At 50.6% G+C, this 18,248-nt stretch overlaps 1 protein-coding gene across 1 annotated transcript in view; it reads left to right on the forward strand.

Annotated features, from left to right (window-relative positions):
• Positions 1–18,248, forward strand: part of HABP2 (hyaluronan binding protein 2) — a 33,476-nt gene that overhangs the window by 7,473 nt on the left and 7,755 nt on the right. The window contains exons 2-7 of the mRNA XM_079793085.1: positions 5,126–5,162; positions 12,185–12,295; positions 14,037–14,153; positions 15,373–15,489; positions 16,244–16,363; positions 17,106–17,277. Coding sequence (XP_079649211.1) covers positions 5,126–5,162; positions 12,185–12,295; positions 14,037–14,153; positions 15,373–15,489; positions 16,244–16,363; positions 17,106–17,277 — 674 coding nt within the window. The remainder of the gene's footprint in view (positions 1–5,125; positions 5,163–12,184; positions 12,296–14,036; positions 14,154–15,372; positions 15,490–16,243; positions 16,364–17,105; positions 17,278–18,248) is intronic.

Raw genomic sequence — 18,248 nt, forward strand, 5'->3', positions numbered from 1 at the left:
ATATATACCCACAACAACGGAAAGCAGAGACTTGAACAGGTGTTTGTACACCAATGTTCACAGATGCATTGTTCACAAGTGCTAAACAATGTCAATCACCCAAGTGTCCATCAGCAGATGAATGGGGCAACTTAATGTGATGTCCAATGGAATGCTATTTAGCTATAAAAAAAGAATGAAATTAAGATATATGCTACAACATAGATGGGCCTTGAGAACATTATGCAGAGTGAAATAAAGCAGTCACAGGAGGACAAGTATTATGTGATTCCATGTATATTTAAGAGGTACCTAGAACAGGCAAATTCGTAGAGACTGAAAGTAGAATAGAGGCTACTAGGAGCTTGGAGGAGGGAAGAAGGGGGAATTATTGCTTAATGCATATAAAGTTTATGTTGGGGATGATGAAAAAGTTTGGGGGACAGATATTAAGTTTAGGGTAACATAGCATTGTGAATGTAATCAATGCTGCTGAATGATATACTGTCAATTGTTAAAATTAAAAAGATATATTATGTATCTTACCATAACTTAAAAAAAAAAAAAAAAAGATTAAGTGTCTCTGCGAAGCCTTGCATCTCATGACACAGCTTATGTGTGCAGCACGAGCCAGAGTGGGAAGGTGGTATGAGGCAGCAGTTGGGCTAATGACTGGAACGCTGGCGACTCCTGTCTTCTATCACCTCCACCCCTCACCCTGACCTCGAGCTCTTTGTTCAGCAGTAAGGATGGGGCCTGCTGAGCTGTGCACTCTTGTCCTGGGCCTGCCTTCCAGCCCAGCAGCTGCAGCCTCACGTAGCCACGGAGCAGAGTTCTCGCCTACCCAGCTGCCTTGGGAGCAATGCAGTCCTTTCCTGGTGGCCATCTGGTCTACCACCAGTTCTTCTGAGAGAGAAGGAACATCTGAGGAGGAAGGGATGGTTGGGATTAGAATTCCAACCTTTGACTTACCAGGTGAAAGATTGTTTTGCTTTGGTTTCATTCGAAGCCAAGCTTCTGGCCCCAGAGGACAGGACTAGCCCCATCTCTCCCCTCCATTGCTTCCCAGCCCTCAGAGAACATTTTCCATCAGCGAATTCCTGGAAATCATCCACTCAGACGATTAGTCTCTGCCCTTTTGTTCTGTTTTCCAGAAGGCTTAGAATTCTTAAAGGCAGAGGAAGAACCTGAATTGAAATAATCACTAGATTAAAGATAAGACAACATAGATTAGACCCCAATGCCTTTCACATCTAAGATTACACTGTTAATCAGTAAGACTCAGGATCCTTCCCTCTTGTCCCTCCCCACTAACCACCCTTAGCCTGCAAGACACCAGACCTTGACACAGGCTCTCTGGTGACCAGGAGGCGGTCATTGCTGAGGGCCTGCTCCTCACTGGGGAAGGCCTGAGTCCTGAGCCCTGGGTCCATTGAGAAAGCCCAAGTGGACCAGCAGTTGGACCTAGAGGGGTTCTCTCTGAATCCATGGCAAAGCCACTACCTTTCCATGTGTGGGAAGCAGCTGTGTGCAGCTCTCCCAGAGGAGCTGGGGCAGATGGACCGCACGCTGCTGTAGCCCTGTTGACAAGACTCGGGACAGACGTGGCAGAAGAAGCGGGCGTGGCTTGCCTGCCCGATCTGGGTGGCGAGGCTTGCTGAGGTGTGGACGGGCTGGGGCTCCCCAGCATTCACGATACCTAATGGCCCTTTCCGTGTCCGGCCAGGCCTGGCCTCATCTGGACAGGCCTCTTACAAAACTTTCAAAGAACAAGGGCCCAATCTCTTACCCTCGCTCAACGCCCTGTCTCTTAGGGTTAGGGAGCTCTTCTGTTTGTTTCTCCTCCATCCTTTCATTACGACAGGGGCACACCATGGTCCGCTCAGCAATGGAGGTTATGAGTGAGGGCTCTGGTGTAAACCTGGCTCCATTTGATCTCGGCTCCAGCATCTATTAGCTGAGTTACTTTGACCAACTCAATCTCTGCCAACCTGTTTTCTTTCTTTCTTTTTTTTTTTTTTTAATCCTCACCCAAGGATATTTTTCCATTGATTTTTAGGGAGAGTGGAAGAGAGAGGAAAAGACAGAGAGAAGCATTGATGTGAGAGAAACACATCGATTGGTTGCCTTCTGCATGTGCTCCGACCAGGGCCCAGGCCAGGGAGGAGCCTTCAACCAAGGTATGTGCCCTTGGCTGGAATCGAACCCAGGACCCTTTGGTCCACAGGCCAATGATCTGAGCCAAACGGGCTAGGGCCATTTTCTGACCTCTAAAATGGACATAACCGCAGTGCCTCAGTGATCAGTATTGTGTGCAATCAGTGAGACAGAATGCATGTGAAACATCTAGCATAGTCCTTGGCACACTGTCAGCTCTCAGTCAAAGTGAGATCAGAGTTGCCTCCTCCTCCTCCTCCTCCTCCTCCTCCTCCTCCTCCTCCTCCTCCTCCTCCCTCCCTCCCTCCTTTGTATTGCTCTTCTTCTCAGATTTGCAAGTCCCAGGAGTAATACTTCTATCATATATTTCCTTGTCTCTGTGTGGGGAAACTGAACAGAATAATGGAATGAAAGAAGACAAATATTGCATCTATTTATTCCCCCCACCCACCCCCACCATCGCCCAGGTCAGTTTCAGGATCCAGGTCCAGGGCATAAATAACTGGCTACTGACCTGACCTTTCCCATACGGTCCCCCCAGTGTCCAGCCTGGTGCTTGCACTGCCCGTTGCCACATTTGACCATAGCCTCTCTCCGCGGTGCACCTGGTGATGCACAAAATGAGCGGGCCTCTTCGGATCCCTGGGACCCGCTGACCTGCAGCCGGGCTGCACAGCTGGGCGGCAGCTGCTTCAGACTCCCTGAGAGCCGTGGGATCTGAAGCCCCCACCCCACCCCAGTCCAGGAAGGTCCGGCTGGGCTTTCTTTTTGTTTGCTTTCCCTCAGCTCCATACCAGTTCCAGCTCCTGGGAAGGGCACGTCTGCCACCTGCTGGCCACGGGCAGCACAGCACCTGGCTGTCCCTCAGGCTCAGGTTTAGAACTAAGATGTGGAGCTCTGCCTGCCCAGGTACTGGTCTGGGAGGGCCTTTCCATACTGCGCCCTGAGGACGCATGCTCCCCGACGTCCTCCCTCCAGTCCCACCCACATCTCAGCACTGCTGGTAGCCAGGCTTGGCCCACACTATTCAGCTCAAATAGGAGAATTCAAGGGGATATCGGTCTCTGAAGGGCTGACAGGCAGAGAGGGCAGGCCCTGCCCTCCAGACAAGCTGGATGGAAGGAAGATGGGGGGCTTGGGGAGAGGACCAGGACCAAGGCAGAGCTGACTGGCTGCGACAGGGTGAGGGTGATGGGGGGCAGCATACATTCGTCCTCAGGGTCCTCTCTTGCCCTGACACTCGAGCCTAGAGGTGTCAACTCCAGATGCTCCCCGTGCAAGTACCCCAGGCCCAGGACCACCCTCAAGACCCGACCCTGCCCTTCCTCTGCCGAGCCTCCCACTATCAACCTGCCATCCCGTCCAAGCAAACCACCCCCTCCCTTGTCTCATCTCCTGCAGCAGCAGGGCTGTGGGGCTGGGAGGCAATCACACAGGCACAGTCCAGGCAGCAAACGGCCTCTCTTCCTTTCCCCTCCCCAACCTTTTATTTTGTAATTTTTAAAACCTCCAGGAAAGTGGCAAGACTCATGCAATGAATATCCTTCGCCCAGATAGACGCAACGACGAACATTGTGCCACGTTGCTTTCTTTCTTGCTCTCTCGTGTATGACGCTGTGTGTTTGGTGTGCCGAGTCCTTTGCAGCTAAATTGCAGACAGCACCCTCAAAACTTCAGCATCTCCTAAGAACAAGAACATTTTCCCACAGAACCACAATGCCCTTATCACTCTCCAGAAATTCAACATTGAGACAATGATACTATCTCATAAGTCTATATTCAAATTTCCCAATTGTTTCAAGAATGTCCTTTCTAGCTGTTTTTAAAGCTCTCGGATGCAACCAAGGGTCACATGCTGCATTTCAGTGCTGTGTCTCTTTAGTCTCATTCAGTGAAGAGCAGTCTTCTGATCCTTTCGTGTTATGCAGCATTGGCATTTTTGCAGAGTCCAGGTGAGTCGCTCTGTAGCAAGCCCATCACCCAAACCTGCATGTTCCCTGCGAGTAGATGCAGGACAGGCATGCTCCCTGCGAGAACATGCAGAACAGGCATGTTCCCTGTGAGTAGATGCAGGACAGGCATGTTCCCTGTGAGTAGATGCAGGACAGGCATGTTCTCTGCAAGTACATGCAAGATAGGCATGTTCCCTGTGAGTACATGCAGGACAGGCATGTTTCCTGTGAGTACATGCAGGACGGGCATGTTCCCTGTGGGTACATGCAGGACAGGCATGTTCCCTGCGAGTTCATGCAGGACAGGCATTGCTGCCAAGGGTGCTGCTTGCTGATGTCCCGCCCTCGGTACATCGTGTTGGGATGCATTCTTTCTTTTTACCTTTCTCTCCTAATTTAGCATCTGCCTCGTTCCCCAAATGGGTAAGGAAGCCTACAGTAAAGCAGAACTAAAAACGAAGTTAGAGCTGGTGCTGCCTAGATAGACGTGGGCCGCCGGAAGGTGCATCGCGGTGACCAGCTTTCTGGCCACCAGGGCCCAAAGGGAAACGTGTCGGGTGACAGACCTCACGTTTTCCAAGTCAGAAGCCAGCACATGTTGTCTGTAAAGTGCCAGACGCATATTTGGTGCCATACTATCTCTGTCACAACTCCCCTCCACGGCAGCACAAAAGCAGCCATTAGCACCATGTCAGCAAATGGGCATGGCGTGTTCCAATAAAACTTTATTTATAAAACCACAACTGCGGGGTTTGGCCCAAGGGCCCTTGTTATTGAGCCTTGACTTAAGTGAAAAGAAATATCCCAGCGACTAAATGAGGGAAGCTCTCTTTTTCTGGTAGGTATTGCATTCTAGGAGGAACTTTTAATATCATTTATCCAGCACAAACTCTTTGAGGAATGCCATGTGCCAGCACGGTGCTGGGTACGGGTAAATACGTGTGAGGAAGCAGGCGAGCGCCTGGCCTTGCTGGAGGGCACGTCAGCGGCTCAGTGACTCACTCACCTGGCTCTGTCTGTGTCGCTTTGTTTTCCAGTTTTCCCTGATGTCCCTGTTCCCAGACCTGGACCCAGGTGAGTGTGCCGATCGTGGGGGGCTCCCACCCCCACCGGCTGGCTCTGGGATGTGGGGAAGGGCGGCCAGGCATGGGAGTGTAGGCACAACCTCAGAGTTCAAATGGTCCAGAGGTGTCGCAGACTCCTTTGAGGATTTTCCCGGAAAAACGCATTCCCAGGTGTTTGTAGGGCCAGGCCGCGTGCGCGCGCGCGCACACACACACACACACACACACACACACATCCACACACACGGTACTTTACATGATTTCGAGTTGCCCATGGACACCCCTGATGCCCAGTCTCAGGACCCCAAGGGACAAATTGCTGATGCAGTTAAACCCCTTCATTGTACAGAGCAGGACACTGAGGCCCAGAGAGGGGAAGCAGCTTGCCCCAGGTCACACAGCCCTTTGGTGGCTGAGATGAGGTGACAGGTACAAGACAAAGTCAGGGTGTCATCGAGCAATGGCTGGCTCCGGGGTGGAGGGGCAGCCCTATGCCACCCCCACTCACTTCACCCCCTTAGGTGGGAAGCCAGCACCTCTGTGCTGAGAGGAGGGTGTCAGTGCCACACAGGGAGCCCCCAGGCTGACCCACCCCTGACAGTATGTCTCCAGGATCCCCACCTGGTCTCTCTCCTCGAGATCCGATGCGTCCACTCCCCAGAGAGTCTCTTTCCCTCAGCCTCACCCTCTCGCCTTCTCCCTTCCCCATTGCTGTGCCTGGTCTCTGGCGCCCGGTCTGAACCTGCCTCTGGAGACTGCAGTCACATCCAAACTTTGGGTTTATTTGGAGCCAAGAGGCCAATCACTGGACCAAATTGGTACGGCAGTCAATATACTTCACAGCAAAGCCCGGATGGGCAGGCAGGCTGCGCTGTGCCCGGCGATGGCTGCCTGGCCTCTGTCCTGCCCGCCTGCTCGGGAAATGTGTGTGGAATCGCACAGGAACGTATGTGAGCATGGTTGTGGGCTTCTAAGAAGACCTGGGTCTTTCCCCAAAGCAAAGGAGAATGTCCAAGCCAACCTATAATTCAGTTCATTGGGGAACCCTGTTTCAGAGCGCCCCCTCTGGCTGGCCACGCCAGCATCCACACATGGACTCCATGGAGGGTTCAAAGTCACACGCTGCCCCCTTCCTAGCCTTCAGCACTAACTGCTCAGGCACCAGCAAAGGGGCTGCTCTGGCCTGGGTGTCTGAGAGACAGATCGGCAGAACTGTGGGTCCCCCGGTGACGAAACGGGGGCATGAAAGTCTCCAGGGACCGCGCTCTCTCCAAGTGTTTGAAAAGCAGCCCCACCCCTCGTCCATGAGGTGGACACTGTGGGAATTAAGAGGTGTCTTGGCCTCATGACCCTGGACTGCCCTCTGCCGGAAACTTGTAAATGACATACGTCTACAATGACCGTGGGCTCATGATGCCCTGGACTGTGCAGTGAACAACAGGAACCACTGGGAGCCCTACTGAGCAGAGGTCACCGAAAAGGAGTGGATTCATTCACGGGGTCCACAAAACTCTTATCCAACAGGTTGGAGTCTGTAGGGTCAGATTTGACCTGCGAACAGGAAGGCTGTTGGGCTCGTGAGAGGTAGTGAGCTCCCCATCACGGGTGGTATGTAAGCACGGGCTACAGAACAACTTAGCTGGGAGTGGAGAGGGTTGGGTTTAACATCCCGAGGTGCTGGGCTCGCTCGGTGAGAACTCCGCCAGGAGCTTCTGGCAGGTGGCGAGCAGAGGGAGGGACCGCGGGACACGCCGCCCCTGGGCTTCTGAGTCCGTCTCGAGGTGTCTGTCAGCCTCTGGCCGTGGAGCGGGGTGAGATGTAGGGCTGAGTCAGCTTAGGTTTTAAAGACACCCCGGTTGGTGTCTGAGTTCATTTCACTGGGGGGCTGCGCTTTGATGAAACCTGTCAGAGCCCCCCCAGGCTTTGGACCACAACGTGGCCCGGGAAACGCGGTCTCCTGTCCACAGGCAAGCTGCTTCTGCCGTTGATCTTGCTGGAGACAGTGCGCGGCGAGGGTCTTGCTGGAGGAGAAGGTGCCCACGCCACGGTCCCCAGTGGGTGGCAGGGGAGGTGGCCATCAAACGGCACAGGCTCTGCCCATCTCCCCAAAGCAGGTGACGCGACAGCCAACAGGCCTGCGGAAATGCCTCTTCAAAGCCGGCTCGGCTCTGCCCAGCGACACGGGCTGAGCCCATCCGTCAGCTGTCCCGCCGCCTGCCAGGCAGGGTCTCCGCTGGGCTCGCCCTGTCAGCCAGATTGGAAGCGTCAAACGCAGACGGACAGGGCTGGGGTTTCGGGGAGGCCCTGGGAGGAACCGGCTGTGCCACGGTGATGGATGACGCCAATGGGGACGGCATTCCGGGGATTTTTATTCCGTTCCACACATCTGGCAAGCTCTTTAACCGGAGCAGCTGCAAAGCTTCCCCTCACAGCGACTCTGGAGTTTTTCCGAGAGACCTGGAGTCTGGACCACGGTGATTCGGGCCGAGGGACCAGGAGCCCGGGTTAAAGAAAATGTTCCAGTGCGTGTTACTTCCTGGAAGCCAAACCCATGGGGTTTCATGAAACATAAGCCCTCAGGGGGCTCCAGGGCTTTTGTAAAAAAGCACCCCAGACTTGGAGTTGGGTAGACTTGGTTTCAGATGCCACCCCCTTCCGCCTTAGGTTTTCCCCTTCTGCAAAATACAATAATAATACCGATGCCATGGGGTTATCCCGAGGTTAAATAAGATGTTGTGCAGCACATTGATCTGGGATAGTGCCTGCGACAGAGAAAATACTCGATACGTAATGACCTCTAGCTAGGATGATTCGGGTTAACGCAGGAAGCTCTCGCTCTTCTCCCTGATAAACTCTAGAAACAGACTCTGAACAATAGACAAATCCACAGGGATTTCTTTTTATACCTCATATAATGTGCTTCTGACAGCTGCTGCCTTCTCCCCCAAAGCTCTCCCCTTTTCTACAGCCCAGAGAAAGTCTCAAGTAATCTGTACTTGAACCTGGACGGTTTGTCTACAATCCACCGGTGGGACCAAATTTTATGTTAGGCTGTAATCCCTCTCTACCCAGGAAAGTACTTGGACAAGTTTATAGACGCCGGCAGAGCTCAACAGGCATTTTTCTCACCAAACACCTGACCCAAATCTCACATAGTTTCTCTCCTAAACGCCCCGTGTACTCAGCTCCAAGCAGACGCCATCTTTGCTGGTACAGCTGTGTGCCTGCTGTGTGCAGGCCAATAGAAGGAAGGATTTGGTCACAGAGGGAGAAATTAATCTGTCAAACACACACATTAGGTGCATATAGGGCTCTGTGCTGGGCACGGTGGGGTAGGAAGAAAAATGGGGATGGCCCTGCTCTTAAGAAACCAACAACTGACCTAGTTGGAGGAAACACATTGATAGAAGGAGTTAAACAGGAACCACAAGAGAGAAGGGCCATCTGAGATCTGGCCCTGAAACTTAACCTCTGCAGCCACCTGGGCCACTGAGGAATGTTCTAGTGTCTAAAATTCTAATCCCACGAGCAGCCCAATATCAATCGATTCCTGGGTGTCCGTTTGTTTTTACTCCTCCAGACTTAATGGTTTTGACCATCAACAATGTATGTAGATCTTAATCCTTCAGATTGGCAATGTTGACTGGCCTTAGCCATGCCGTTCTGGTCTGGACCAGGCTGAGCTGGTGGATGGGCTGGGCTTCCTCACATGTCCAAGGCCCTGGCTGGGACCACTGGACCTGCAGCTGCCCCTCATGTCTTCTCATCCGCCTATAGAACAGGCCACACTTGCTCACATGGCAGTCACAGGGGTCGATAGGGGTGGGGGGAAGGGGGAGGGGGCACGCACAAGGCTTCCTGAGGCCCAGGCACACTTTCACCACATGCTAGGGGCCAAAGCAAGTCCCAAGGGCAGCCCAGACCCAAGGGCCGGGAAATGGGCTTTATCTTTTGGTGGGAGGAGCTGCAAAGCCACATGGCTAAAGGTGTGGCTACAGGGAGGGGTGGGAGCCAGGGCCATGCTTCCCATCAGATTGGCTCCGACCACACCAGAGGGCCAATGTGGAACTTGAGGCTCCCAGGCCCGAACTTGGCCACATCTGGCTTCCCTACCTCTGCACTACCCTTTCATCTCCTTCCTTGGCCGGTTTTCTTCCCCCACCAACCCAGACAAGAGGCTCCTTTGATGGAGGCCACATCCCCTCTTATTTGTACTACTCCCCACTGTTCCCAAGGCCTTCCTGCACCTGGCATAATACTTGGCCTGTTGTAGGTGTGCAATGCACATTTTTTACCTAGGCAATGGGATAGAAAAGACAAAATAAGCTTTTTATCAAACATTTGTTATTGCATATGTTTTTATTGATTTTAGAGAGAGAGGGAGGGACAGGGATAGAGAGATAGAAATATAAATGAGAGAGAAATATCAATCAATTGCCTCTTGCACACCTCCTACTGGGGATCGAGCCCAAAGCCCGGGCATGTGCCCCAACTGTGAGTCAAATCTGTGAACTCTTGCTTCATGGGTCAATGCTCAGCCACTGAACCACACTGGCCTGGCCGAAATAAGCTTTAAGTTTGAAAGTGAAGAACCCTCCCTGGTGATGCTGCAGCCCACCCCAAGTGGGAAGGATCTTAGTGCCCTTTGCACAGCACCCAGCTGGATGGCTCCCAGTGACCTTGGCTCCCTGGGCCCACCAAGGCTCTGCGGCCTCTGTCCACCTTTACCCAGGGCCTGGGCCCTGGAGAATAGCAGGAGCATGATTCAAAGCCTACCTGGCTTATTCCCTGCTTAGCTTCCCCGAGCGATGAGCAGACCTTGTTCCTAAGGTTGGATTCAAGTCAAAATCGTCCAGCAGACACTTCATCCTTGTCCTATCACCCGGAGAAGTCGCTCCATTCCATCCATGTGAAACTCTCTTCTCCTAACATCTGCAAAGGGGTGGATTCTGAGTGGCCTCGCCAAGATTAGCCCGTCTGACCCTCCACCCGGGGGAGTGATGGGAGAAATGACAGGAGCAATCGGGAGGCACTTATCTATAAACACCTGTTAGAAAAACAAAAATGCATTCTCCAAAGCAAAAGAGAAAGAAAGGGGTGATGCAATACCTCATTATCAGACCCCATTGTCTCTCCCAAATGTCAGCTGGAAATCTTTTATGTCAAACTCAGAAAAACATTTTTTCCCCTCACTTTCTCTCTGCTTTATCAAACTAGATGGAAAGAAACTTTATTTGCTCCAGGAAGACAATGGCCTTATCTTCAACCCAGATCCTCATCCCTGGAAGGTGGCCTCCTCTGGGAGCATTCTCAGAGTGGGGAAAGGCAGTTCGGGAGAAATAATGAGCAAGCAAAGGGAGTCTCGACTTGACACTGTGATAAATGAGGTGAAACTCTGGCAAGGAACCAGAGTTGGCAGATTCAAAAAGGAAATAAAAAGATAGTTCCATTTTAATGGGAAATATAAAACAGCCATTGTGCAAAAGTCGATTTTTCAAAAGCCAGAGAGATAAAGACTCGAAGGGGATGACTGAGAGACGAGTGAGGTAATGCGATTGATAACCGGGCCTGGGTAAAGTGCGGTCCTCGGAGCCATCAGCTGGCTCGGTGGGAGCGCCTTTTCAAGTCAGCTATCTGCATTTGCGCTGGTCTCATTATCATATGGATCTCTGGACGGCTTCCGTACAGCTTCTGCCTGCCATGCTCCTGCCAGCTGGAGCCAGCCAAGTCCATGGTGTACAATGCACATTTTTTAAATCTAGACAATGGGATTAAGTGCCAACAGAAGAGAAAGGACAAGATAAGCTTTAAGTTCGGAGGTGAAGCAACCCTCCCAGGTGATGCACCCATAAAGTACCTTCAGCACATGCTGCAGCCTACCCCGAATGGAAAGAATCCTAGCGTCCCTCTGCTCGGCCCCCCAGCTGCTTGGCTTCTGCAAACTTTCTGCAAACCCCAAACTTCTCTCCATGAGCCACAGAGCTCCCAGCATCTTCCAAGGCCCCACATCAATGAACTTGAGTCCAGTCTCCCACACACTTGCTCTTCCCAGTGGACTGGCCCAGTGTTAGGTTTGCATACATGGCCCTGCCTTTCAGTGGGCAGGATCCATGAACCTTCTCAAGGTTGACGTTGGGTGATTCCTAATTAGCAGGCTGGCTATTCCATGGGATGGCTGGACCCCTTTCCCAAGGGCAAGTGTAGAGGTACCTGAGGTCCTTAAGAGGCCAGCTGAGCAACCAAGGGTTCGATTTAGGGGTTCTATTGAGATAAACTGTCTTAATGTATATCCTGCTGTTTATTAGCTATGTGGCCTTGGGCAAGTTACTTAACCTCTTTCAGCCTCGGGTTTCTCAACCTAAAATAGAGATAATAACATACCTGGATTTTTATGAGGATGAAATCGAAGGTTCATGTAAAATGCTTAGTACAGGGCCTGGTACACAGTAAAGGTTCAATGAGCATTAGCTGTTGTGATACTCTCTAGACACAACTTGGGAGAGTTTGATGCTGTGACCAAGAGGACAGTGTAGTTTCTTTGACTTCATTAAGCTCAGGTGACTAATAAAGTCCCATTGAGAAATTTCATTCATAGAACCACCCAATGGGGCACTCAAGTGCTTGGCTTTGACCCTGGGCAGATCTTACACAGGACGCTGGAGACCTTTCAGGCTCCAATCATCTTCATGCTGCTTCCGGATGAGAACACGGGGACACCAAGAATACAATTGCCTTGTCCAAGGTCACAATTAGTGGGAAGCCAGAACTTGGCTTCTTCTCATTTCCAATCAGGTGCTCTTGGCCCTGTCCAGTCCCAATGCTGCTTTGCTAGGGGTGACAACATCCTTCTTTCAAAGGGAAACTCATGATGTTTGACCTCTTTGTCTACCTCATCAGTGTGAGGATCTAGAAAGACACATGATTCCTCCTTCAGAACTTTGAAATCATGGAGGGAGGGGGAGAAATGTTCAGTGAAATAAAATGGCTGATGTAACGATTAGGGTTTCTTTGGTCCTATTCCCACCCCTGCAGATTGGACTCCCGACAACTATGAGTACAGCCCTGAGTACTATACCCAGGAAGAGAACACGGATGGTGCTGTTGACCACTCCAACAATCCTGAGTGGTACTACGAAGATAATGGTAGGTACCATGCTGTTCAGGGGCCCTCCCAGGAGGAGGGCAGCACACCTGGAGGTGAATTTATGTGTTACCTTGTGCAATGGCCTCCCTCTCTTCCTGCTCTCTGACGGGCATTGTAAAATAGCTATCAAAGAAATGATTTAAACTGGCTATTTTCCCAGCTAGCATTATATACTGCGAGGCCTGGGGAGGTCCTTCGAGACCATCTCTCTCACCCTCAAAGGACAGGTGAAGCAAATGAGACCAGGAAAGGAGTTGACTCTGTCAAGTCGATACACAAGTCAGTGCCTCACCATCTAGCTCCCCCGACACTGTGAGTAGGAGTCAGAGTCAAAATCATTCCCAGAGCTTTCATGACAGGTAGGTCCTAATTAGGGAGAAGCGTCTGAGTTAACATTCAGCGTCAGATTTGCAGCATTCACACACTTGGCATTGGCACTTCCCTTCCCTTCCGCCTGCACTGCTTTTCTTCCTCTTCAACTCTTTAGAAGCTTTGCTTTGTTTTTAGTGTGTGTGTGTGTGTGTGTGTGTGTGTGTGTGTGTGTGTGTGTTCACATGTGTGCTTCTGCCCCCCTTTGTTTTTGATTTGTGTGTGTGTGTGTGGCTTCTTAACGGAGCCATAGTGCAGAAAGGAAAGGGAGACGCTGGCCCAAGCACAGCCATGTGACTTACAGCAGCAGAAGAAACGGGAAGCAGTCAGCCGCTGGAATAAAAGCTGTGAAACTGTGCGAAGTGGCCTGGAAGGCAGGGCTAAGACATGGGGCATCGGGGGAACATCAGAAGGGACTATCAAAACAAGAGCGGGGCCCAGGGATCCTAGTCCCTGAACCAAAGAACAATGCATGTGAACAGAAGGATAAAGAATTCCCCGAGGGAAGATCCATTCAGACAACCATGAAAAGCCAAAGGCACAGATGAAATATGACAAAATCTAACTGAACAAGTAGTTGAAGAAAGATGAAGGCCACTGGGTCATTTCCTCCTTGCCGTCAATTTTTTCTGTCACCCTCTTGCCTTTGGTCTTCGTGCCTGATGTTCAGAAAGCGTGTGTTCCGTTAGGGGTGGGTTTTCTTTCCCCAGGCCTGACCTCCACCCCCGGGCCCTGGGAGTAGGGGAGGTCTTCAGGCTTGTGAAATGCATTCAGCATCAGAGACAGACCCCGCGGCACTCCCAGCGAGACTGGGAGGAGGAAAATACTGAGGATGGAAAAGGGGAGTTTCTCAATGAGAAAGACCCCCTCGCAAGCCAGGCTGAGGGGAGACAGTCACCATTCCTTCTCGCCAGTCCTCTTTCCAACCTGAATCCCTCTCTGGGCCTGTGACTGCATTTGTCCTTGCTCTTTTGTTTTTGTGTTTCGTTACTCCTCGACCGAGGATATTTTTCCATTGATTTTTAGAGAGAGTGGAAGAGCGAGGGAAAGACAGAGAGAAACAATGATGTGAGAGAAACATATTGACTAGTTGCCTCCTGTATGAGCCCCAACCAGGGCCTGGGCAACTAAGGTATATGGCCTTGACCGGAATTGAACACGGGACTCTTTGGTCTGCAGGCAGATGCTCTATCTACTGAGCCAAACCGGCTAGGGCTTCCTTGCTCGTTAAGGGCCATGCCTGTGTCCCCTTTTCCCCAGTCACTGGCTATGTAGTTACTTTCTCATTTGGGCCGGAGACTGAAATTCGGTGAGTACGTAGGGGGTTTCTCCCCTCTCTGCTGTTTATTGCAAATATTGCTTTCTGTACAGGTGTCTCAGATCCATGCCTGTCCAACCCCTGTGAGCACGGTGGGGCCTGCCTCGTCAGCGGGGAGAGTTTCAAGTGCAGCTGCCTGGCCCCTTTCTCTGGAAGCAGGTGTCAGAACGGTGAGTGCACCTTCACTGGATTCACTCCTCCCTCTGCAGTTTCCTTCTCCAAGTCCATGGGGTAAAGAAGGACTGAGTGATCCCTCCGAAAGGATCATCACCGCGAACATTAGATCATGCATGATGGACTCCTCAGCATGGTCACAGGCAGCATCTCGCCGAATCCATACCCCTGCATGATAAATAGGACTTGTGTGTCCATTCTACAGATGAGAACATCGAGGCTAAGAAGAGAGAAGAGCTGGACTCTGACCAAGACATATTCCAAACTCAGGACTTTTCTTTGTTTTGGTTTGAGTGTTTAGACGAACGACAACAGAGAAACATTGTTCTCAAATGGAGGAGCAGGAGGCACGTCAGGGCACATAACACCCAACTCTACTAGAGAAAGAGAGCCCGGAGAGTGCAGGGGACTTCCTCATGGCCACACAGCTAGTTAGGAGAAGAGCATAAGTTAGAGCCCTGGTGCCTAACGCCTGGCTCCGTGCTCTTTCTCCCTGCTTTCCCCACTCATGGGGACTCTGATAAGGGCTCTGTCTGCCTTCAGTGAGTTCTTGGGGCATACAATAAGCACGACAAATGAAACTCATGTGGACTAATTGCACCCCTAGAGAGCACCTGGATTCTGTTCCATCTAGCAACCATCTAACCAGGGTGAGGGATGCAGTGGAGGTCTTACATACATAGGGTTTTATGGTTGACTTCTTTCTTCTGTGTCCTCTTTATTTATTCCTTCCATTTTCAGTCCTACAAGTCCTTCCACAAATGGTTCGGGATGGTTTGGTATATCGATATAAACATAGTATCTGAGTTCACCCCTTACCTTCTCAGAAGAATGGGGGGAGATGTAAATGAAATATAAAATCAGCTATGAAACAGAGAAACTCAAAGTGCAGTTCTGTTAAAGGTGTAAACGTTATAAAGGTTTTTATCAAGATAAAATAATAAATGAGTAAGTATGGGAAGGAACACTGGAAGGAACTGGGAAGCAATCCTAATAACCTGAAGATTAGAGAAAAGCCTTGCCTGGGGGCGGGGGAAAGGGGGCGGTGTGTGTGGAGGGTAAAAGAAGCAGGTCTTTCAGGACCATGGACAAGGGCACACTCTCCATCAGCCATCCTGCCCTCAAATAGGGTACTGTTCAGGTATCCCTCTAAGTGAAATGTGTCCCCATTAATGTCCTGTACTTTAGACCTTCTTCTCTATGGCTCTCCTACAGTGGAAAACAAGTGCAAGGAAAACCCATGTGGCCTGGGCGAATGTCTCATTACTCAGAGTCCTCCCTACTACCGCTGTGCCTGCAAACACCCCTACAGGGGTCCAGACTGCTCCACAGGTAAGTGCTGGCAGCCCCTTCCATGCTAGGCTTTCTCTGTCCTGGCTTGTGCCTGGGGTCTCTGCACCCTACAGTCCAGATACATTTGATGTTCTAGTAACATCCATGATGGCCATTATAACTAGGAGTTTTAAAGATTCATCATCCCTAGAGAGTTACTGAGAATTGCTTGATCTGTGCCCCTTCCCATCCAAAAAGAATCATCTTAAAAATCACTTCTTCCAGGAAGTCAGCCCTGGTTTATTCCCGGAATGGCCCATGGTGGGGCATAAATTTATACTGATTGAGTGTATGAGTCAGGCATTGTCCCAGGTGGTTTATATTCTCTCTCTCACATTCTCCCTAAAACACTGCAGGGAAGAATTTTACGGATGAAAAAAGTCAAGTTCAAAGAGGTTGACTAACTTGCTCACAGTCACACAGCCTTAAAGGGGGACAGCCAAGTTTCAGCTTAGCTCAGACTGATCCCCAAATGCCTGCCCGTCCATGCCTCTTGCTATTCCTTACTGCGTGACCCATGTACTTGCATACACTTTGTGGCCTTCATCACAGTGCCTCGTCCATGTTTGTAGATGATCTTTGAGTTGATGTGCACATTTACTAGGGTGTCAGTCGGTCTGTCTGTCCCTTGGGTGACCCATCTTTTGTGAAATGATGGACACCAGAAGAATACCACCAGTGTCTCCTCATCATCTCAGATGTGGCCGCAACTCGTTCTGAAGACCCTTCCCGGCCCCACTTCCTGTGTTCACAGCGGTTCCTGTGTGCAGGCCAAACCCCTGCCAAAACGGTGGCACCTGCTCCCGGCACCGGCGAAGATCCAAGTTCACCTGTGCCTGTCCCAACCAGTTCAAGGGGAAATTCTGTGAAATAGGTATGGGTCTCTGCCACCACCTCGGCAGAATCTCAGGGCCACCAGAGAGGCCTTGGGAATCCTGTTTTGTTTGGGTTTTGTTCCCAGAACGGGATTCAAGTCAAGATTCCCAAACTCTGCTGTTGCCTCAGCCTTCTAACCTGAGGGCATACGGTGTGTTTGGCTCCAGGTAGAGAAAGTAAGAAACTGGGATAGAGTGTAGGCAACTCAGATCCACCTGGGCCTCCTCTGGGCCTCAACCCACCTGCCACCAGGTCTTGTGAGAGTCAGTCAAGTAACTAAGTTTCCACCCACCCACAAGCACTTTATATTTCATAGGGGTTTTTTTGTTTGTTTGTTTGTTTATATATATGTATGTATTTTATTGATTTCAGAGGTGAAGGGAGAGGGAGAGTTAGAAACATCAATGATGAGCGAGAATCATTGATTGGCTGCCTCCTGCACACCCCCTACTGGGGATCAAGCCCACAAGCCAGGCATGTGCCCTTGACCAGAATCGAACCCAGGACCCTTCAGTCTGCAGGCCAATGCTCTATCCATTGAGCCAAACCAGCGAGGGTTATTTCACATTTTTGGTTAAATGTGGGACATTCAAGGCACCTTCTTTTTGGGACTTTGTAGTGAACTCTCAGGGTGATCAATATTCAGGCCCAATCATCACCCCGACACACCCGCCAAATCCTTTTGGGGAGCAGCATGCCAGTTGCTTTCCGTTCTCACATATCTGCCTGCTCTCTCCAAGGTTCTGATGACTGCTATGTTGGTGATGGATACTCTTACCGGGGAAAAGTGAGTAAGACAATCAACCAGCACTCATGCCTCTATTGGAACTCCCACCTCCTCTTGCAAGAGCATTACAACATATTTATGGAGGATGCTGAGGCCCACGGGATTGGGGAACACAACTTCTGCAGGTAAAAATCACCTTCTTCCCTATGCTCAGTCTTGGTCGCTTGTCAGTGTAAGGGTTGGTTTGTCTCTTTCCGCTGCTCCAAGTTTTCCTGGGCCAGCTTAGAAATTTTGGGACAGAACACTGGAACTCCTCAGCTTTCTTTCTAGGGAGGTTTTCATACTCAGGACAGGCTAGGTTATGCTGCTGTAACAAACAAACCCCAACCCCAGTGGCTGGAATACATCAAAGTTTATTTCTCACGAATGTGTCATGTGGGTTGGTAGGGGATCTGGGGATTCAGCTCCACAAAGTGACTCAATTACCCAGGAAGGGCAAGAAAGGAAGAGAATGAAAAAATGGGAGCATGAGTTTTGCTTTGTTTTTACTACGTCAACCTAGAAATGACACATCATCTCTGCACATACATGTCATTGACCAAAAAGTGTCATGAGGTCCCATATAACTTCAAGGGAGAAATGTAGAGAAGAAAATTGGATGTCAGGTGAATGTTACAGTCTTCACCACAAGAATGTTCAGGTTTTCCCAAGTAAAGGTGACAACAAGTTCCCTTCTGCCCCTTCTGGTGCCTCCAGACCATTCTGCTGGTTTTCTCTCACTGTTCACTGCCTAATCAAGGCCAAGGGCATTCATGATCTATATCTAAGAGACAGGAGTTCTTTGTATGGCTTTAAACTGGTTCCATTAAGCAAGAGGGACCTTCCACTTTCACTCACCTTGAGCTGTTCCCTTCATGGAGCTGTCTTCAGGGTGACCCCTCGGCAGCCTTTCTCAGAGAATTCCCATGCATGGACTTTGGAGGTTGGGGCCAAGGATTTCACTTCTTCTTTTCCTACAAATAATTTGATGTGTCCCAGGGATCTGGCATAAGGCTCATGAACTACTTCCTGGTCATCGGATTTTCCTCTGGAAGTTAAGGTTTTGCCAAAAAACTACAACCACCCTTATATGCCAGAATCAATCTGTGATCCCGGG

The sequence above is a fragment of the Cnephaeus nilssonii genome, assembly GCF_951640355.1.
Source record: "Cnephaeus nilssonii genome assembly, chromosome: 16".
Classification (NCBI taxonomy): domain Eukaryota; kingdom Metazoa; phylum Chordata; class Mammalia; order Chiroptera; family Vespertilionidae; genus Cnephaeus; species Cnephaeus nilssonii.